Here is a 23,121-nt window from a genome sequence, read left to right as displayed (position 1 = left end):
GCGTTTGTAATGTTATTTTAAAACAATTGTTTTCAACAAGTCAAACAACAGCGGCATAGTCTAAGTTACTTACCTGCTCATTAGACATTTTATATTCGTTATTTCAACTCACCGAAACAATGTTCCTCCATGTAGTTTTTGCTGTTCACACTGTCATGACACAAACAGATGAGAATCACATGTGAGCAAAAAGATTTGGGCCACATTTACCCAATAGAAAGTAGCTATAGTAATTTGTGCATTATCATTAGAGGTCAGAATCAGAGTAAAAAGAGCGTACACGATGGAAACAGGCAATATTTAACTTTATTTATATTCACACAATGCCTTTTGTAATAAAACGAATTGCAAAAAATGCAGACCAGATGCTTTTTATATGCTTACAGAGTAAAACGTTCAGTATATAACACTGATCCTACAATCATCACAACGTTTATATTTCAATTGCACAGTCCATATGTGCAGCATTAAGGCACAAATATAAAAAATGCAAGTGTACACCATTAATTGCCAAAAATAGACATGAACTTGCACAGGATGTAAAGTGAGACAGGGATCTTCATTTGTAATAATCCCCCAGACATTTACTAAACCAAGCCAGCAATTTAAAAGAAAAAAAGAAGACCTAATCTCAATCTCAATCCATGCTGCGATCATGTGTAATCTCTTTCAGGCATGACTGTAGAGACTGTAGCCCGGATGGATAGTGATATGATTTATGATTATCAGCATGTCATGCCAGTGTGCTCAGGCTTAAACCGCAACCAAAAATAGAAACAATATCTCATGTTTATACAGGGTTTCGGATCCTTTAAATGTGAAAGTGTTGTGACTGATTTATTCGAATTCCTGAAAACAGAATCGATCCGAATTAGAAAAGGGACAGGAAATAGCGATGGGAAGGGAAAAGGTCAGCATTGTGAATGGCCAATAGCACTCTGTGGAAGCCCATTTTTGAATCCTTTCTCAGGGGTCTGCCTCAACCCCCACTGCACATGATGGCATGATTTCTCTTCCAAACCAAGCATGCACCCTCTGTTTGTACCCAGCAGCATCAAGGCCCCAATATACTTCTAGCGAAATCAAAGAACGGACTGGTGTGACGTAATTTCAAACAAAATCAGGGCCGAAAACGAAGTTTGTTTGGATTTTGTTTCTGGAGTTTGAAACAGCTTGCCAAGGTGAACTTTCCGGAAAAGTTAGCATTGGTCCGTGGCGATTATGTAATAGGTGGGTGTGGCTCTGTGGCTCCGCCTTCTTTAACATGGAAGTCTTCTCTGGTCCATTTCTTCTGTTCAGTGACAGTAAATACACAAACACACTGAAGAGTGACTTTATAGTAGAAATTGAAGTTGTACTTCTAACTGAAAGTAACACTTTCCGTGTTTAATACTGTAAAGCTGCTTGCAGCTTTATACAATATACAATTTATACAATACAATCTATTGTATAAAGTGCTATAAATAAATGTGACTTGACTGGAGCGCCGAATTGCAGAGCTGAATCAAACATATTAAGAGGGAAGCGTGCAGCTTATTCATCAAACATATTCATCTAAAAGCTGTTCCCGACAGCGTAGGGATGCTCGCTAACAGTACACCGCTACAAAGGTATTTCAAAAATCTTTTTCCCACTGAGTGAAGAATGAAAAAGAAGTTTGCCATGAGTATATCAGGGCCTTTAGCGCAAACACATTTTGTATCAGGCTGCTTTCAGTCCGTCTCTTGGGTTCTTGGGAACTTTGACGATGAACTCCATGGGGTCTTTGGCCTTGTTACTGAAAGCCCTCCGAATGGCGTCCACCGCGTGCTGATGTGTGACACCTTTGAGGGACTCTCCATCTACTGACATCAGCTCGAATCCAGCCTACACACACACAGAGAGAGAGAGAGAGATTTCTAGAAAAGTTCAGATGTCAGACTTGATCAGTAATGCAGATGTCGGTTTTTCGGACACATCCCTGAGTATTCCTGGCAGAGCGCAGACAGAACGCGGTCTGAATGGCAGGAAAAAGCAGATGCTGCAGGCACAGGATGCCTCTCATTTCCTTTGTTCTCCTTCGTTAATACCTGTGAATGATCTCATCTGGTCTGCTTCAGACAATGCGTGTGTGTGTGTGTGTGTGTGTGTGTGTGTGTGTGTGTGTGTGTGTGTGTGTGTGTGTGTGTGTGTGTGTGTGTGTGTCAAAGCCCTGCCAGTGAATGACATCAGCTTATTATACTTCAGAAATGGATGTTTTTCTCTCTGATTGTAACCACTGGCAGACCTGAAGCACAGATGTTTGGGTCTCACCGGTCAAAAACGCACGACAAAATCCATCAGCTCTTTTCTAAACTCATTCTCTTATCTCTAACAGTATAAACAGTTACAAGTTAGGGGGAACAGTTAACTTAGAGTGAGCAGGACCAAATTATATACACCATTATCTAGGTGTGCATAACCCAAAAGTTAAACACTCTCACAGATGCAGGAGTGTGTCTTTGGAATTATGTCTTTCCTGCCAGGAAAAAAGTACAAAGTGCAGCTGAGCTCACAAACGCAAGTTTAGTTCAAAGTAGGCACATTTCCTCAGTCACGATCTCTTACCAGGATGCACCTGTTTACTGAACTGTCTCTACACCCATCCTTAGAGGGTCTGTTTTCATGCTCTCCATCAGTCAGAGCAAACACTATTGTCCCCTTATAGAGACATTGTATTTCTCTGTGCATTCAAGCAAAAATAAAAATGGAAAACATTTCTTATTTGGGCTTAACTGATAAAGCTTTCAGTTAAGAGTGTAGCCAATGTTTAAATATATTCCACAGATTTTCCATTAAAAATTCCATTTGGGATGTCCCAGAAGGACAGAAGATTGTAGAGTTCAGTTAAAAATAAACGTTGTTCTTAAAGGTATAGTTCACGCAAAAATAAATAAAGGAATAGTTTATCAAAAAAAATTAATTCTCACCCTCGTGTTGCTCTAAATGACTTTCTTTCTTCTGTGAAACAAAGAAGACTGAAAGACGATTGAAAATGTTGGTGACCACTGACCTCCGATGTATGGACAAAAAATATCTTAAAATATCTTGTCTTGTGATTCACAGAAGAAAGTTTGGAATGACATGAAGGTGAGAAAATTATGACAGAATTTAAATTTGTATCCTTGCATTTGGTCTTGCTTTGTTCTAGTATGTAATGCCTATTTATATATCATGTTATAAAAGGATGTAAAATGGATTGATAGCATCAATTCACACTAAAATTAAAGTTACTTACACAAGTATTCTTCCAATATAGCACACAATTGTACACAAAGATTATTCCAGTTATGGTAAGTGAACCCAAAAGTAGAACAGAACTACTTAAGAGGCATTATGAAGAGTATTTCAAAACAGTACACTTGTTTTTGCCCCTTTATGGCCGTTAAGGGGCCTAAGATTTGTTAAGCTGACATTCCCCTTCAAATAGCACTTACATTAAGGAGACCGCAGGGACATCATTTTCTTTTCTTTATGCCATCTGCCTTTTTGACTAAAAACAAATCACCAAAGCGTTCTATGGTTATAGAGGACAAGCGGAGTCATTTATCAGTGGATAGCAGTGTACTTCACAGTGTGTGTGTGAAGAGAAAGATGATGACTCAGGAAGGAGTAAAAATCTATTTGTCTGATTCACTAAGCATGTGTTGCTACCTCGTGGTGGCAAGTTTTGCATAGGCAAAATGTTGAAATGTAGTAATTAAACTGTCCTCTGTATTTATAAGCTGAAGAATGACTGCTAAGATGAAGACAACAGACTATAATCAAGATGAAAAAGTGCTGGACTAATTACACATGATCTGAATGAGCAGACTCTGTGGAGCCCCAACACATACACAACACCTGACCTCCGTCTGCCATGCGTGTCAACAACGTTTGATAAGAGGAACGTGACTGCAGACGATGTGTGGTAGAAACCTGACCTCCGTGCCACTGGAGCATACTTGCCGCTCAGATATTTCAGTTATCAGTTAGACAACAGGAACAGGAAGTATGTCAACAGGGCGCTCCACACTTTCCTCTGCAGGCCTGATAATCTGGAGAGCTCAGTGAAGATAGTCGCTCAGAAGAGCCTCTCGCGGCTTCAGGGTGTGACAACAAGTGAATTGAGTGGAATGTGAATTAGCCAGTCTTTGGAATGAATGGGAATACCCACTAGTCTTTCACACCAAGCCCAGATGGAGGCCTGAGATGAGTGGATGTTCTTGGCAACTGAAGGGTTTTGAGTCTGACACCAGATCTCCTGAGAGTGGCAACACTAGCCTCTCGGAGCAGGCCAGGGAAGTGCTGTCACCTGATAGGCTCATGATCTACAAAGATACGTCTTCCTTTGACAAATACACAAACACACACACACACACACACACACACACACACACACACACACACACACGGGATTCCAGGGTTTTAACCTTGCATGCGAGGTCACAGAGGTGCCATTGGTACTGTGCCCTCACCTGCTTTGACCTTTATCCCTTATTCCGCCTCACTTAGTACAGATGCAATGCAACCTGGATGTTGTTTATCAGGGATGTGGCAAAGCCTAATTCCGAATTCGGAAAGGCACGGAAGATGAATAACGCATTTAGTCCCTAAAGGGACATGGTTAGGCTTGATGGGGTAGTCGGTTACATTACAGTACATCAGATTTCACTTATCATGTGAAGATGGTAATGAGAGATGACTGACAGGAGGATGTTGGAGGTTTTGGTGCGTAACAGATCCTGATTGTGTCATTAAGCGAAGCACACAATACAAGACTGAAGACTGTTTAGTCCATGTTGTATTCGAGACCAGCTCATTCAAGTCCGAGTCAAGACCAGTGGAAAGAAGAGGGCTGTGTCCAAATCAAGATAGAGTCCATGTGCTCCCGAGTCTGAGTCAAATACCATATTTTCATGGTCTTGGTTTTGCAGTGGACTTGGAAACATGTGAACTTGACCCTCTTTTGGTATTGGCCTTAAGTCAGCCTTAACCCTCTCCTTGTCTCTATCTCAAATAAGCTGGTCTCGACTACAACACTGCTTAGCCTACTGTAGCTGAGGCTATATGAGGAGGAGTTACCTTCAGAACATCACTGGTAGAGGCCGCTCCTCCTGGAAAGATCTTCTCTATCTTCACCATTGGCTGTACCTTTGACTCAATGCCACCGGAGATGCTTATTCCTGCACAAAAAAAAGAGTAGAAATTTCTAGCTATACAAATGTTAACCAATGACTTCAGTTCCCTTAAGAATGTGCATGAAATAAAAGGTGTATAACCAATCCATCTACATATTAGATGTTATTGTATTGTTTACACTGTTTACTTTGATGCATGTAAAAAAATCTTATGATTGTTCCATAAAAGTAACAGATTCTGATTCCAGTTTTAAACTAAACAGATGTCTGCCAGCTGACTGTCATTGAGATTAATGGAAATTATGTTTAGTGTTCTCCAACTCCATAATATACTGTCTTAAAAAGGGAGCGCACTGTATTACTGTTGGGTTACTGTTTGCACTGGGCAATTCACTGCCATCTTCTGGCGAGGAGAGAAGAGGAACTGAATAAAGAATCTCTTTATAGTGATTATAAAAACTTCTTTATTTCCACAAATAATTTTTTATTCTGTCAGTGTACACTAAGGCATTGTGTGTCAAGAATGAACCACATGCTTTGCAAATCTACTGTATTTATAGGCTTTAGTCATACTATTACTCAGAATTAGAGATCTCAACAAACCACTAACCCTAAGTATTTAATTTATACATAACTCATCCAGCACTGTTTATGTTACCGACATAAATGACATCTAAAATTGTCTTTCTGGGAAGGGATTACTTTTCTAAGTGATCAAACTTATAATTTATGCCTGGTGAATGATAAAAATGTCATGACTCACAATAAAGGAAGGACTCAAACTATGTCTATAGATCAGAATATAACAGAGACTTGAGTTGGGAAATTGGGCCAGTAAGAAACCACCTAGCAACCATCCAGAACAACATATAAACCACATAGCAACAAGCATAAAGCAAAAAAGCATAACTTGGCATGACATCCACCAAAACACCATAGCATTGTGGCGGGAACATTTGCATGGACTAACTGCATTAACATCTTCGAGAAACATTTCCATATAGCAAGGATACAGTGAATCCAAGTAACTCACCCAGGGACTGCTTGGTCTTAGAGATGGAAACCTTGGTTAGTTCATACTCCTGCTCTGGTTGGCTTTTTGAGTGTCCATTGACTGGCTCTTTCCAGTCCTGATCTGAGCTGGGTGTAAACACCTGGGTCAATGGTGTCCTGCTTCGGTGACGTGCACTCATTACAGTATATTTGACCTCTTTACCATTCTGAGATTTGTCTGTTTTCGTTCTATGTCCATTCCTATAAGGGGATCTTCCTCGCTCTGGGACAGAATCACCCCTGCTGGATAAAGAGTCATGGTGTGATGTCTGGGGAACACTATTGTCTCTTCTCTGGGGGGAGCGTCCATGGCGTTCTGTGCTGTGAGAGGACTCGGATTGCGGCCATGCGGATGGAGCAGGACTCATGGAGCGATTACGCAGCGAGTCTGTGATGTAGGTGTCCACCGGTACATCCAAGAGAGGTGTGAAAGCCCGAGGTGGAGGAAGTCGTCCAGTCGGTAAACTTGCCAAACGCAGTCGTTCCATATCTTCAATGAGCTGCCGTTCTCTCTCCAGATCCTGCACTGGCTGAAGGTGGAATCCACCCCTGTAATCTATGAGAAGATGCAAGAGGATATTAAAACCATTTCCCATACACTCTTACACAAGTTACAAATATATAACGTGATTTTAATTAATAAATTAATTTATTGCTTTATTTAATTACATTTACCATGTTTTTTTGGATGTATTAATATCATTATTTAATATTTTATATCCAGTGCTGGGCACAGATTAATCGTGATTAATCACATCCAAAATAAAAGTTTGTGTTTACATAATATATGTGTTTGTACTGTGTTTAATTATTTTGTATATATAAATACACACACATGCATGTATATATTTAAGAATTTGTATTTATTTATATATAAAATATTTTGATATAAAACATATATACAATATATACATGCAAATATTTCTTAAATATACTCATGCATATGTGTGTATTTATATATACAAAATAATTATACACAGTACACATTATGTAAACACAAACTTTTACTTTGGATGTGATTAATCGCAATTAATCGTTGCCCAGCAATAATTATATCTATATCTAAATGTTTTTTTATTATATTTTTTCTTGAAAAGTGTCATCTATTTTGCAATATAACAGAATTACATGCAGGCATTTTTTAATGTGGCTAAAAATCTCAAAATATTTTTCAGAGCTGACAGATACCAAGGTACATGGTTTTGCCATCTGATATCATCATTATACCATGGTAGCACCACAGACACAGGCACACTTATAGATATATACATACAATCAAGAATTCAGAATCAAAGAATTCATCACGTTCACACTTCACACACAAGATCCTCCTCCCACAAACATTATATACAAATGGTTTATCAGCATTCAAATTCATTTACATCTCCTTAAATCAGTGCAGATGTTACAAAACCTCGCACACACACTTTCCCTTTCATCCAGAAATGTGAGTGACAATCACACATTCATATCCATTGAGTAAGCAGTGGTGTGGCGTTGCATACACGCACATCTCGCTCAGATTTCAGGGGCCTCTAGCTCAGAGAGTTTTGAATTACTCCTCTGTGGACGGTACAAAGGGGCTGCATTAAGCTTCAGACCTGCGTGGGTGGACGCTTGAAGGTTAAACAATGCAAGTCGCCTTTCTTGCATTTCAGAAACGACTTCCATTCAAAAGTCAGAGGCACATGCAGTCCGACACTGTGCACAATCGCAGCCGGTACTGTACGCTCCTTGGTTAGAGGTCAGGAGGTCATGCAGTGTCAGCAGCAGAAAGAAAGAAACAGGCAGGCTATTTGGCAATAAGACACAGATTATCTTCTTTTGGCATTGACGCATGTTGATGACACAAATGATGCATTGGTGTCCCAAATGGCAGCTTACAATGAAAAATAAAAAAAAAGTGATGGTAGGGTACAGTAACTAGGGCTGAGAGGGATTGTGTGTGTTTTTGGGTGCGGATTAAATATCAGCAACAGGAAATTTGTAGCATGTGAATGATTTTCAGGATATGAAATGGCAAGTGCAGAGGAGAGTCTTCTGGTTGTGTAATTTCCTATGGGGATCAATCTAAGGACATGACTCTGGAAACAGTGAAAACAAGCGAGAGAAGAAAGAATTTCTAGTTCACACCAGCAGGGATGTTACCTGGGATGGGCGTTATTAGATGGCGACGGGGTGTTCCACCATGACGAGGAGATCTCAGGACAGGAGACCTCACTGAAAAAACAAGACTTATATATGATATATATTATATGATATATTAATATACAGTAAAAACTTGAAATGCTTGACATATATACAGTTGTACTCTAAAATATGGAAAAACATCAACAATACAGAATAAGTAGGTATCTAAACTTTGACTGCAAGTATATAAGTACTAAAATGTGGCAGCTAAAATGTAAAAAGCTAAAGTTTCAAGTGAAAGGTTTTCTTACCAGAACGGCTTTTTAGTATGTCATAGGCTTCAAGCTCAAATGGCAAAACCATGCTGTCAAAACGGCCCTGATCTGTGGGAGGGATGATCATTCTGCATAAAAGAAAGTTAGATGTTAGATGCAAACACTGCTCACAAAGCAAGTGACAGCATGAATGGTGTAAACACATGCGGGATGAGTTATGTGAGTGAAGTATTACATAGGCTGACAATGTAACACTCCTCCTCACCTGATCTCTCTCAGCAGCAGAAGCTTCTCAGGCTTGTCCAAGATGGCCAGCAGGGGGCGCACCAGATCCTCAACCACACGCTCAACTAGAAACTAAAGAACAGGTAGAGGAGATGCCTTAGCTACATTGTGAACTTTTGGAGTCAAGCGATTTAGATAATGTGTACTAATCACAAGCACTGGGATCAGACGGTCTCACTAAATATGTCTAAAGCATGAAGCATTCTTGCAATTTAGGGCTCACAGGCTATCAATAAAGTACAACACAACAGTTTTAATGTTGTAAGTGTGGCTCTGTTACTAGAGCTTGGATGATCTAGAACACTTGATCTCAATCACAAATGGCAAGGCAAATTCACATTTTATAAGCAAGACCAGCAGCCACATTGATTTGTCAGAAACATTTGGAATATGGATAAAGTATCTGTATAAAGTCATAAATGAGACATTTTCCAACTCACCCTTTTACAGTGTCTCATGACGGCGGCCACCTCATCCTCATTGAGAAGCTTGCGAGCCATGTCCTCCAGCATGGCCATGGTCTCCGGGCTGAGGAAGGCGCTGTGCTCCCTCATTCCAGCACGAGTCTCTCTGGGAGAACTCAACAGGTTTATTATGGGTCGACCTCGCTCTTTACCTGAGGACACAAGTGCTAGAGTCAGTCTACAAGCTCTGACCGGCAAGTAAAGGTTTTATTTGGATAATAAAACATAATTCTGTCTGATCTTATTTGCTGCCTTCATAAACATAACAGTAGTTAAAATAGCCATTTTATGTAACCAACTGCAAATATGTACACTATATTGTAATGTTACAATGTTACAGCATTACAAAAAGACCACTATGCTTTGTTACTATGTGCTTTGAATTGGCAAATCTGACTGGCTGACAAGCTGTGATTAGCTTTTTCAATGCGTTTCTAAGTCTGTCTCTGTGTGTTGCTGCAGTAGTCAGACACTGTATAGAAAACAGCAATGCAATCCATCATTAGCTGAGCAAAACCACAGGGGTCAGACTCAAGGCCACTCCAAGGAAATTAATGCAGATCTGTGTAGAGTAACGTAGCTCTCTGATTTAGCCTCTTTAAAAACGTATTATACTGCTTTCTGGCTTTTCAAATGCAAATATCAATCTCTGCCCTCAGTTTTTCCTCAGCTATGGTATCCACAGAACGTGGTCCTCATCAAAGTCTGTTACACCATATGTGGACTCACCCGGCTCGTTATCTAAATGTTTTGGGGATTTGGATCTTCCTCTGTGTCCGTCCCCTGTCCCGGTGTCCTTCCTGTCTCTAGAAGACGACCTTTCCCTCCTGCGTCCACTCTTAAAGAGCAAGCTGACAAAGGTTTTGGAGCGCTGCAGGGTGCTTCCCTCCTTGTCTACCTTGTCCTTCTGATGTTTCCTTTTCTTCTGCTTGTCCTCTGATTAACATTTAAACAGAAACGTGTAAAAAAAAGAGACCTCAAGGCAAAGGAGTTAAATTAGAAATTTAAAAAAGACCTCCAGGCAAAGGAGTTAAATTAGAAATTGTAACTATATTGAATAAATAAACATTATATGGAAAGCACCAAAGTGATCAAATACTGTACATGTATTATAGGTAGCAAAGTTTGCAAGTTCAGTCCTGAGCGATGGTGACCCAGAAACTGGAGTTTCTGTTTCATTGCTACTGTGCATTATATACTGTAATTGCATAATTTAAGGCCATTTCTTATTGCTATCATCTGACTTGTTTCAATTGTATATTTACACATCAAGGTAGTAATAAAGATTTTTTATTGATTTGCAACTAACTCTCATTGAAGTATTAATAGGCTGTTATGTTAGGGTAAGGGTTAGTTAGTTGAATTTAGTTGAAGCAAAGTTACTTAAAGTCCGTAGAATGCCTGTTGGTGGTCCATCAAAATAAAGTGTTAGCAGATATTAAGCAGACAATCTACTAATACTTTAATGACTGGGAGTTTTCATGTAGTTGCAAAGTTGCTTATAGTTAGTAGACTAAAGTGGACTGTTGAAATAAAGTGTTACCTTTTTTAATTCATTAAATTTTTTTATTAAAATTTTATCCAGATACATTAATGAAAATGATGGGACATTTAAAGAGCCCAACACATCACATGTGGGGTAAAAACAAGATTTAAGAATTTGTTCAGTTGGCCGGAAGTGATCAAGTTATAGTATTTTTCTCACACACCTATTGTTTCGCGGTGAAAGACATCAACCGGGGTTGTATGGATTACCATCATATTTACTTTATGTGGTTTTTGAAGTGTCAACTTTGGAGGTCCGGATAATGCATGCAAGCTATTATATAGATTCAAATGTGGATTATTCTGTGTTCATCTGATATCTGGGATGGTATGAGGGTGAGTAAATGATTTTTGGGTGGACTATCCCTTTAATAAGTTGTAGGAAAACATTTTTTATTTATTGCCACGTTATCTTTTTTTCTCGCATGTTACCGGGTTATACCGGGTTCCATAGAAATGCGCCATGCAAGTGAATGGTGCTAAAATAGGCTTTAGTTCTTATTTTCTTATTGAAATACGACCTGGACATGTTTCGGTGAGATTCGCGCAAGAAGAGCCTGTTATGTGAATTTGTGATTGAATGTATTTGTTAAAGGCCACAAACCCTCCAGTCATTTATCTCAGTGTGAGGTATTAAGCCTGGCAAATAAAACAGGATGATATACACTTTGCTGTGTGGATTTTGAGCGTACATTTCTCATGGCATCAGATTCTTCAGTCTGAACCGTTAATCTTTCACGGGGAGATCCCATGCAGTAATGCTGATGCATTATGCATTCTACCAAGTTCATTTAAATTCAGAGATACAATGGCAGCACACTGCTATATATTTGACAAACAGACGCAGCAGTGTGGCTCTAAAGGTCAATTGCTGGTTTTCGACAATGCATTTTCTATTCTGAGCAGAGCTTCCACAGCATGGTGTGTGTATCAAATAACCCAAGATCCTCATCACTGATCTGGTTGTGACCTTGGGCCCGGGCTCTACAACTAAGATATGAGTTACATCAGTGACACAAACAGAGGACGGCCTTGTGTAGCTCACCTCATTTTGATTCACAGCCTCTTTTTTTTATCTCTTAAAACAGCCTTACTATACCTGACACAGTGATGTGACTCTGGGATCTGCGGATGGGTTTCCGAGGCTTGCTGAGAGCCATCAGGACTGCCGTTTTAGGGGATTCCAGAGTCTCTTTGTCCCCAGCAGAGAAGGTCCTTGTCCGAGAGTGGCTGGTCCCACTCCGGATCGCGGTGTCTTTCAACAGGACAGTTTCGCCAACTGTTCGGCTGGTTTCTGTGGTTATGACCCTACTAGATCTTGATGTGGTGTCAAACTCCTGTGGGTCAGTCTGCATGGCAGTCTCTATTCGTTCACAGCTGGGCCTGCGTGAGCGGTCCTCAGTGGAGATACAGACATCCACCATCTCTGAGCCGAATACAGGAGGGAACATGACCTGCGAGAGGCCGCTGAGAGAGCTGACCGGCGTTCCGGAAGAGAGAGAGGACGTGGACGAGTAGGAGTCTGAACCCTGGGAGGAAGAGGGCTGCCCTCCATTAGACACTAAGAGAGTGAAAAAGAGAGACTTTCATGTCATATTTTTAGAGACTGGAAATCTGTTGTCCACTTCATTACACTTGAGAACTTAGATGTACATTACAGTACAACACCAGTCATGCCCATTCAGCACACTCAGATTTTGAAAGCAACAGCTTCCATATATCTTCAATGCAAACACAATTATTTGTATCTTTGATAATTAAGTTACACAGTAATGGATGGGGGAAAAGGGCCTGTATAAAAAGCTGTGAAAATCATCAAAATGACCATCTGACATATAACAATAAACCACTAAGTCTCTTTTCTTTGCTTTTTATTTTATTAATCTCACCCTAAACTGAAAAAAATGGAAACATATATAAGAACTGTACATATTCAATTATTTAACATCATTTAATCCACCTTAAAGGGGTCATGACATGAGAAACCAAATTTGCCTTGATCTTTTGGTATATAAGAGGTCTTTGTACCATTAAAACGTCCTGCAAGTTTCATAGCTTAAGACTTCCTCCCCATTATAAACAAATCATTTATTTAATCAAGCTCTAAATACAGCTCGTTCTGGATCCATGGTAAGAAGTGACGTCACGGTACGAAGTGACGTACCAGCGTTTGCATATGACCGCCTCCAGCGCAAGGCAACTACGCTTAAAGCGCAAGACAACTACGCTCTTTCGTATCATTGCCCGCGTGCCTCACAAGTGTTCAGTCGACGGACAGCGAGTAGGTCTGTGTACAGGGAAATTACGATGCCACGCAGATGTGCTGTTCCTGGCTGTGGACAAACAACATCTTTGAATACGCTGCGAAAGATCCAGTCGTCAGGGAAAAATGGACGCACTTTATTTTTTGCGGACGTCTCAGTCACGGCAATGTTAGTTTAAGCGTTTGTTCTATAACGTTACATTTGAAGGATGACTGTTTTGAGAACAAATCCCAAAATGATGCTGGCTTTGCCAGAAAACTGTTGCTCAAAGATAAGCCGACTATATTCTGGGCTCAACATCGACGACGCAAACTGTAAGTAATGTATTTTAAACTTTAAACTACTTTTTTAAATACGCTGAATCCGCAAATGTTCTGGCTGGGGGCGTTAATAATTGATGCATAGGCACTGAAGTTAGCCAATCATAACAGTGGGCGTTAACACTGAACTCTTAAAGGGGAAACACCCCCAAAACAGACTGTTTGAATCAGAGGATGAGAAATAGGGTGGGAAAAGGTCATAAATCACTACATTTTTTTATTTTTTTGTAAAAAAAAACTATAGTAATACTATAATTGCACCTAAGGGAACATAATAATAAAATAAAAAAAACCATGTCATGACCCCTTTAATACATTGATTTATAACAACAAAACAAATGTTATGTGTTAAATCAGGTAGAAAGAGTTCTTTAAGGTAACAATTGCAACCACTTTTTACAGTGTGCAGGGCACCGAATGAGTGGTACCCCTTATAATAAATACATTAAAAATAGATAGATAAATAAAAAGCATAAGAAAATAAGCAACAGACATGAAGTCTAAAAGCCTCATAAATATTAAAGAAAGTCATAATGCACTTTTGCATATGAATGAACATTATATCAATGTCACTGGTGTTAAATATGGAGCAGAATTACATGAGCTTCTGTCCTGCAAACTAAACACCCCTGAATCACCCTGACGCTATACAAACAAGCACAATCCCAGATGACTTATCCAAATGTGAACATTACGGTCTAATCCGTGGCTATTTTCATACACCGCCCATATTAAATGGAAAACCGGAGAATCAGAGGGCAATGACAAATCTGGCTTGACATGTGGCCGCTTGGTGTTCAGCTTTAATCTGGAGATGTAGCATCCCAGTGCACACCATCAATTTAATTATGAAAATTGTGTTTCTAACATAAGATACAAGTGCAAATGAGTGGGTCACACAAAGCATGCAACCTATCCTTTAATATATGTAACATACAGTAATTAGATATTAAATAGTCAGGTTTGGAGGGTAAAGTTTACATACATTTATTGAGCCAACTGTACTCCGCCACCATCTCCTTGTAAGCAGGATATCGGCCAGCCTCCTAGGACAGGATATTACACAAGACATAATCACAGTCAGAAAAGAATATACAGCCTTAATTACATGCATACAAGTTCAAATGTCCTGCGTTGGATATAATTCATTGTGCAAATTTGCAAAGTATAAACAGCCTAAAAAAGGACTTAAAACAGCATTTTCCACTAGGAGGATATGACCTCTTTTTTGATGCCCAAGGTGTCCGCTGACCTCACCATGGGTTCTCTTGAGGTCACAGTAAGTTTGTTCCTCTATAAACATAAACAAACTTGAACACCATTAAGATGATGGTAGGTGGCAGCCTCATCTGCCTTGTAGGAAAATAAGTCACTGTGAGGACAGATATCATACAGGAGCTGGATTCAAACAGACTGCAGCACAGTTTAAAACACATCCCTTTCTCCTTTTGTGTTGATCCTTGTCAGACATTTTCTCACATTGTCACTTCATTTACCAGCAGAAGAGCTCACACTTACCACCACGAAGTGCCATCAATAGCTAACAAAGTAGGCATTTAGCAGCCCTATATACTTATAGCACCGCTGCAGGTTTAATAGAGCCCTGCCATGGGGGCAATGAGAAAAGGCCATAAAACGAGGCTTTTTGCTGATTATAACTTGATCCCTAAGGCCTGGTGAATAATGCACACCCGCTGGCTGTTTTTCACAGGTGGAACCTGAGCTCTGCCTGAGTAAAGCGAGCAACCAGGAATGTGACGGCTAAATGCCAGCTGTCTGCTTTGCTATGCTTTCTCACTCCCAGACGCAATAAGAGGCTGTGTTGTTTAACATGCTGTGGAGGCTATTAATATGCCAAAGCACTTTGGAAATCATGTCTTGATAAACTAAGATCTTTTATAAGTTTTCCACAGATAGAGCATCAGAAGATTCAGAAAATGCTGAAATATGGCATTACATTATTTCTCTATTTTTTATTTTCAATATTTTATTTATTTATTATTCCATCTATCTATCTATCTATCTATCTATCTATCTATCTATCTATCTATCTATCTATCTATCTATCTATCTATCTATCTATCTAGCAAAATTCTGGGGTCAGTAAGATTTTTAAATGCATTTAAAATTGGTCTCTTTTGCTCACTAGATTAATTGGATGGAAACTACAGTAGATAGAGTAATATTGTGAAATGTTATTATAATTAAAAATAATGTTTTAATGGTTTTAAAATGTAATTTATTCATATGATGACCAAGGTGAAGTTTCAGGAGTCTTCAGTGTCACATGATCCTTCAGATATAATTTTAATATGCTGATTTGCTGCTCAAGAAACATTTATTATTATTATTTTAACAATGTAAAAGTCTTTACTGTCACTTTTGATCAATTCAATGCATTCTCAATTAAAGTATTAATTTAAATAAAAATGCCCAAACTTTTAAATGGTAGTACAGAGACATATATATAGACATATATATATAAAGAACGATTCTCACCTTGATGGTCAGCATCACGTGAGTGTGACTCTTTAGCACTTCTACTGCATTGCTGTGTGTGATGTCCTCAAAACTCACTCCATTGGCTGCCAGAATCTGATCGCCCATTTTAATTCCATTTTGCTCCGCCAGGCCACCAGGGTCCAGCCTTATCACAAAATCAAACAAATCATCACATGAATAAATTTAGACAATTAGCCATAGGCGCAACCGTTGTCATACAGTTTTTAGACATGAAAATATATGCCCCAAATGCCTGGTCATTATGTCTTACTTTGAGACATAGATGCCCAGACCAAACTCTTTGCCACCACGGATGTTGAAGCCCAGGCAGTAGTCATCTGAGGTTGTGTAAAGGTGCACTATTCTGCGCAGGGCTCCATCTGAACTGGCCTCTGAAGGTGTACGACCACATTCTTCCACTACCATCCTTCGGTGGATCAGATCTACCCTGCATACATATATATTTAATAAACAAATAAGTTACACAATAATCTCAGTCATCCAACAAAATAACAAACATTCAAAGGTTTGGGGTCAGTAAGATTTTCTTTCTTTTTTTTTGTTGAAAGAAATAATATTATTTACCAGGGATCCATTAAAATGTATCAAACGTTTTTTTTTCAGAGCCACAGTGTTCACACTTTGAGGAAATCAACCAACAAATGGTTTACTTATAGTTGTCTCTGGATATTAAGTTAAGATAGAAGAAAGAAAATACACCAGCACACACACATTAACATTCAGGTGGACACATATACTTCTGTAATAAACTTGCTTGCTCAACTATTAGTTAATGAAATGGCTGGGAAGACCACTGAGGTAACTCTACCACCGCTGTATGCTGAAATAGAAGCTCAAGGAAAAGATAACAAGCAAAGGCCAAGAGTCACATGGTTTCCACCCGTTAGTCAAGGTAGGGGGGCGGCAGCCCATCACTACACTCTCCTTATCTTCTCAGTTCAGTCATTCTTATTAAACCCCATAATTCAGCACATCTGCAACAAATAAATAAGGTACCAGTATTTCAAACAGGCCATCAAAAGAACCTCTAAATATTCAAGCACAAAACACACTCTTCTTTAATGAGTTAGTCAAAGGGTCAAAGTCAAAGGGTACTTGAAAACCTCCAGGAGGCTTGTGGAAGACAGGTCAAGCTGCCATACAAACATATACTTTTCTTGCTGACTACTAAAGGTCACGTTGGTACATTTTATTAGTTATTTTTATAGCTATGAAAATAGGAAGAATTACTTTTTTTTCTTAGTAAGCTTCAAAGGGGGCCACGGGATGACTGAAAATTATTGAATAATATTAATTATATATAAATATGACCTATATATATATATATATATATATATATATATATATATATATATATATATATGTGTGTGTGTGTGTGTGTGTGTGTGTGTGTGTGTGTGTGTGTGTGTGTGTGTTATTATTGAAGAACATACAGAATCAGAAACTTTAATATTCTAGAATCACATGGCTAATTAATTTTAATTTAAGAATCGTGGCTAATTAATATAAAGGTACACTATGTAACTTTTTTGTAAAATTTTGTACTAAATTTAAATAATTAGTCAATACATAGCCAATACTTCTTTCAAAACATATTTTTGTCTTACCCTGATTGATTCACAATGGTAAGCCTATTATAAGTGCTTATAGTTTAGACCGGGTGGGTTGGCTCTGGGTACTTTAACGTGTGTATGGTGTGGGAGTGACATAGGTTAGTTGTCACAACGAGCGAGACAGGTTACTGGTCTCGTATCTCTCACGGAGGAGCGACAACAGTGAAGGACGAGAGGGGACTAGAGGCCTCATTTATAAAACTGTGCGTAGTATCCTTACTAAAAGTGTACGTGCGCCCAAAAGCCCAAAATGGGGTGCGCAAAAAACATTAGGAAAATATGAAATACGGATGTGCCGTGCTGTCACATTACATTAATAAAAACCATTTAGTAGCCTATCCTTGCCTTGTTTTTGAATAAATAAATCAAATAGAGTAAAATACAAAAGTTTTTCTCAATCTTTTCCACTGTAATAATTCCAAATAGTTTTTTTATAAAATATAAATCAATTTTAATTGATTTATATTTTTAATGGAAACAGATAGACCTTGTTGTGCGTTATTTGCACAATCTGCTATTATCATGCTAAGCAATTATCTCTGTAGTCAAAACATTAAAACACAGCATGCCAGAGGGAAAATGTTCAAAAGCATTGCATCCATGACAAATATTTATATTTATTGAATATAATTTTTTTTTTACCTTCTCAGTAAATTTCATGTAGTTTATGTCTTTAACTCCATTAATGAGCATGACATATTTAATCTAATTGTTTATATCAGAAGTAAAACATAGTTTAAATCATTATTTTATTTAAACTGTTATTGTGAACATGCACTGTATTTATGATTGGGACTCATAATGAAGATTTACGGTTTTACTTCATCTGCCATTAGATATGCGTCAGTTTAACTAAACGGCCCAACGCGCTCCGTGGCGCGGACATTTAAGGTATGGATATGACCAAAAAGAAATTTAACTCCGGCTCACCATCAGTGTCGCCAAACTGCTCCATCTCCAAAACATTCGTACGCATGGGTCAGAGTTTGCGGGCAGGTGTGCACATTTTCCCGTCAAGTTTGATTTTCTAAATCACAACTTATGCGTCGGATGTGGCGTACGCTTCTTTCAGGTCCTGTTTTGTGCGTACGCAACGGTTATAAATGAAGCCCCAGGCCTGGACTATTTATGTTATATTTTGTTTATATGTGGCGGCAGTCGTCCGTGAGGGACTGCCGCCTTTACTTTCATTTTGTATTTATTTATTTTGGATTATATTATTTAAGTGTGTGAACGGTTGCCGGTTCCAACCTCCTTCTTCCCATAACAACAAACCGCGTTACAAACAAAAAATATCAGAAGGAATAACTTTGTCTTTGAATAAATGTGTTATACAATGGGTGGCCTTGAGTACCACTGGTGCAGAAGTAACATTACAGCCTCACAGAATGCTCAGCCTGATAGAATGTGCATAGCCTGATATAAAAACATACAAAATAGTAAATCAAGTTCAAATGATGACATATTTTTAACCACTTACCACGTAGTCTTCTCTTTTGAATAGCGGATACCAGGCACCTTCCCCACGCGTCTCACCACCATGCGCAGACGATTGTTTCCCGTCAGGACTTTTACAGCACTGCTCATGGTGATGCTCTCCAGACTTATGCCATTCACCTCGACCAGCTTATCCCCAACACACAAGCCTGCCAGCTCTGAAGTGAGGGATGAGGACATAAAATGATGGATATGAAAGTCATCGATAGCTTATACATACTGTACTTTGTTGTAAGATGTTAGAAAAAATTTGGATGGAGATCTCGGTCTTGTGTCATCATGCATTATTCTGCTGTCAGGTGTACCTGCAGTGCTGTCATCCTCCACCTTGCTAACAAAGATTCCAAGGCCGTGTTCAGAGCCTCCCCGCACACTGAAGCCCAGCCTGCCATCCTCACTTTTGTCCACAGTAATAGTGTGAATGTCTTCACAGTCATCCCCACCTACAGTGCATGACATCAAACACAAATTGTTTTTGTTCTCAAATTCTCAAGTTTTTACTCCTTAGCAAACATTTGTTTATAATATAATACAATTTAAAGTCTAGAACTACAATAACCATCATGTTTTCACAGCACACACAACGTCTCTTCCTCTTACTCCCGATTTCTCTCAACATGGGGACAGAAGAGATGTCAGTCAATAAATGGGAAAAGTAACTCAAATATTTTGTTGTACATTTTAAAATAATGTGTCACTTTTCTAGAAAAGTAATCTGATTACATACGTAATAGTGTTACGTAAAAGTTACGTAATAGTGTTACTTTTGTATACTATATAGTGTTTTTTTTACTTAATCTAAAAAATAAATAAATAAAACACTAAAAACTGAAATAAGCCTTTTGAATATCCAATATTGACTGATACCAATTACCGGTAATTAAAAAAAAAAGTATTATTAGCAGATAACCGATATGTAACTTGTTAATCCTTAAATGGAATAAATAAACCAGTTATCATGAGAAAGTTGGCGATTTCATATGAATTTGTATAATTTGATTTGTACAAAAACATGATTTTTAGATCAAAATTAAGCCTTCATGGCGAACAAACTCATATGAATTCACCAATTCGCCAAAACTTAGATATGTGAATTGCATCTATATCATATGAAGGTGCAAATGTTTGTTGGAGACTCACCATCGACGGGCGCATTGATGATGATGACCCTGCCCATAGGGGAGGAAGATCTCACTCCTCTCTGGCGCTGCTGCTTCTTGTGCAGGTAGCGTGGTAGAGTAGAGGTGCCCGAGGGCCCTGGCTGGGCACTGGGATGAGCCCCATTCGTCATGTCTTTGCGTGCCGTGTCAGACGAATGAGCCATGGCAAAGTGCCGACCTCCCCTCTGACCCTCATCCAGGGTCTGAGCTCCTAAAAGGAACACGGGTGGAGTGGGAAAACTAGAGGTCCGGTGGGTCAATGCCAGTCAGGAGAATTACAGTCCGCAGGATTAGTTCCACAAAAGGAAACTCTGCTGCAATCATGCAGGAAGAAACTGCGGTGGATCCAGCATTGTTCACTTTAGATTACAAGCCATATTGTGATGAGAGATTTGATCCGAAGGACTCCAACATAATTATAATCATTTCATAAAGCAGCTGATAAACAAATTCTATTATCCAAGCAGTGGCAACGCAAAGTGTATCCGTATGTGCATTGTTCGGAAGAGAGCTTCACAAAAACAGAGGATGTATAATGGCGGCTCAGGTCTTTTCGTTGAGTTGAATGTCTGCTGGTTAGACTGGGGCATCGGGCTGGAGTCCCTCCTCACGGCCAGTGGAGCTTTGCTTGGCAGGAGTCAGTCATCTGGTCCTCCCAGGCCTCAGTGTCTCACCTTTACCTGCCAGTGATCCAAGGCGACAGAGAAAGATCTGTGAGAACCCAGCCGCGCAATGAGTAATTTCCCATGGGAGGTAAAGTGATATCAGCAATTATTGCATTCTGGAAAGCTAAGGGTTGCACTGTTTCCACAGTAAGAGATACTGAGCGTTTGTGGGACACTCATATGTTAGGACCTGTTTTTTGTTTTGTTTTTTTGTCTTTATGCCCAAGAATGCATAAAGGGTGTTGCATCAGCAATTTTTGGTAATTGGTTATATATATTAATATTATACACAGTATATATACTTAATGGATTCATCATGAAAATTTAATTAAATTTGGCTTCTTCTAATTATTATATTATTATTATTTTTTTCTTCATATTTTGTTTTGGAAAATAAAATACACTTCTATGTTACTGAATACATTATTCCATGTCAAAAGTTTAGACACACACCTGACTGAATGAATGTTTTGAATCATGATTAAAAATAAACTTGCAATTGAAAGCTTTTTGAACTGTGCCTGTACTAAAGTGAAAGAAAAGCAGACAACAAGCATATATGAGTACTTTGATAAGCATCCCAAGTAAAGTTTGACTCATAAACTCATAAAGTTGATTTAAACAATGTCCGGAGTGTGAAAACAAAAGATTCTTATTATCAAGACAATGGTTGGTTGAGTTTAAAAATTCTAAATATATTTTAGGATTATAAAATGTGTAAAAACACCAATAATAAAGAGTCAGTATGTGTCCAGGTGTCCAGTAGGAAATATCTTCCCTCAGAACAGAAGAAAGCAGTGTAGAATATCCCCAAAATGACAGTGCAGACTTTTTGAGTGAGATCTGTTCCTTTTCTCTGGGGGAACGAAAAGTATAATCAAATTCCTAAATTAATCCATTACCCTTGAAGTAATGATAAAAACAGGATTTATTCATTTTCCTTAAAGAAATCCACTGTATCCAAAACGCGTCATCTTGACCCCCTAAGCGTTTGTGTAAGTGTTTGGGTCATGCATTCTATGTTTAAGAAAAGAACCTGATGTTGTCATGTTGTTACTCTTAACAGGAGTTTGGTGCTGTCGACTGACTGTCATCATCAGCACCTCGGACAGCGACAACCAACAGGTTGCGTAAAGCGTGAACAATACAAGACAACATTCACAGAGATCAAGTATTGACTTGCTCTTCGAGAGTAAATAGCCTAGTTTAAATGATTCTGGGTGAGAATATCTCACAAATGTTCAAAAGATCATTCTGTAAAATCCTTAAGCACATGCAGTCAACAGGTTAGCAGGAAATTATTTGCATTTCCAGTAAGATTCATTCTGAATAAACCTGATTTAGTTTACTTACTTTAATCTGTTGTTAACGTGATGCCTTAATGCAACAAAAACAAAGTTCGGTGAAGTAAAACGCCGTTACCTGTCTCCATGTTGTGCCGCATGACCTCACCTGAGACAAAGACAATATTAGCCTCCTTTAAGCCCGCCTCTCAGGGCAGGTGATTGGATTATGGAGCAGCTCAGAAGGACACTGCACAAACTCATTTGGACCAGTGGTTGACATGACTATCGTCACTCATAGCATTAGAGTATTATATGAACAGTGGTCTTGTGGAACAAGATCCAATTAAGTATCACGTTGGTCTGCAGTTTAGCGCGCGTTGCCATCAGTCATAAACTGAAGCACATTTCAACAAGTTGTGTGCTTCTCTTCTTTTTGTGATTAAATTATCTATCTTGATCAAATGTTTGCAATTATGAGTGTTTGATCTACTGCCTGAGAACTGTCTTTTGATCAAATTGTGAATGTGGATTTTTCGTAAGGACTGTAATTGATCCCCTTCATAGCATCAAGGATATTGGAGCATCTTTCATGACACTATACTGCCATATAGTGGTCATTTAACAACATTGCTTTAAAGGGATAGCCTAGTTCACCCAAAAATTAAGATTCTGCCATTATCTCTACTCACCCTCATGTCGTTCCATGCAAACACGTAAGACTTTCGTTCATCTTCGGAACACAAGTGAAGATCTTTTTGATTAAATCTGAGAGCTTTCTGTCCCTCCATTGACAGCTACACAACTACCACATTGACGATTCAAAAAGTTCATAAAGAGAACGTAAAACTAATTATTTTATTTAATAAGTCCAAATTTTCTGAAGAGACATGATATAATTTAAAC

At 38.8% G+C, this 23,121-nt stretch overlaps 1 protein-coding gene across 2 annotated transcripts; it reads right to left on the bottom strand.

Annotated features, from left to right (window-relative positions):
• Positions 1 to 288: 288 nt before the first annotated feature.
• pdzd7a (PDZ domain containing 7a) lies at positions 289 to 22,434 on the bottom strand. 2 transcript variants are annotated; one of them, XM_079634413.1, is made up of 16 exons: positions 22,355 to 22,434; positions 20,248 to 20,947; positions 19,413 to 19,550; positions 19,091 to 19,265; positions 16,248 to 16,424; positions 15,974 to 16,121; positions 14,460 to 14,520; positions 11,990 to 12,451; positions 10,075 to 10,281; positions 9,322 to 9,497; positions 8,862 to 8,953; positions 8,633 to 8,724; positions 8,340 to 8,411; positions 6,172 to 6,747; positions 5,083 to 5,183; positions 289 to 1,866 (listed from the first exon to the last, which is right to left on the bottom strand). In XM_079634413.1, the coding sequence occupies exons 2-16, from the start codon at positions 20,429 to 20,431 to the stop codon at positions 1,702 to 1,704; spliced, it is 2,826 nt and encodes a 941-aa protein (XP_079490539.1). In that variant the 5' UTR covers positions 20,432 to 20,947; positions 22,355 to 22,434; the 3' UTR covers positions 289 to 1,701. The 2 variants fall into 2 exon arrangements, with proteins under 2 accessions (XP_079490539.1, XP_079490540.1); XM_079634414.1 differs by having other exon boundaries at positions 22,286 to 22,386.
• Between the last annotated feature and the right edge of the window lie 687 nt (positions 22,435 to 23,121).

Source organism: Phoxinus phoxinus (assembly GCF_949152265.1).
Source record: "Phoxinus phoxinus genome assembly, chromosome: 14".
NCBI lineage: Eukaryota > Metazoa > Chordata > Actinopteri > Cypriniformes > Leuciscidae > Phoxinus > Phoxinus phoxinus.
The sequence above is the reverse complement of the archived record's forward strand: the minus strand, read 5'-3'. Positions and strand labels throughout refer to the sequence as shown.

Bases quoted from the DNA above. Each gene is read 5' to 3' on its own strand.
- pdzd7a (XM_079634413.1), bottom strand. From the start codon at position 20,431: ATGGCTCATTCGTCTGACACGGCACGCAAAGACATGACGAATGGGGCT. The intron at 16,425-19,090 runs GTAAGTGGTTAA...ATATGTATGCAG, and splicing joins TCAAAAGAGAAGACTACGTG to GGTAGATCTGATCCACCGAA. The intron at 1,867-5,082 runs GTAACTCCTCCT...GTGTGTGTGTAG, and splicing joins CTACCAGTGATGTTCTGAAG to GCTGGATTCGAGCTGATGTC.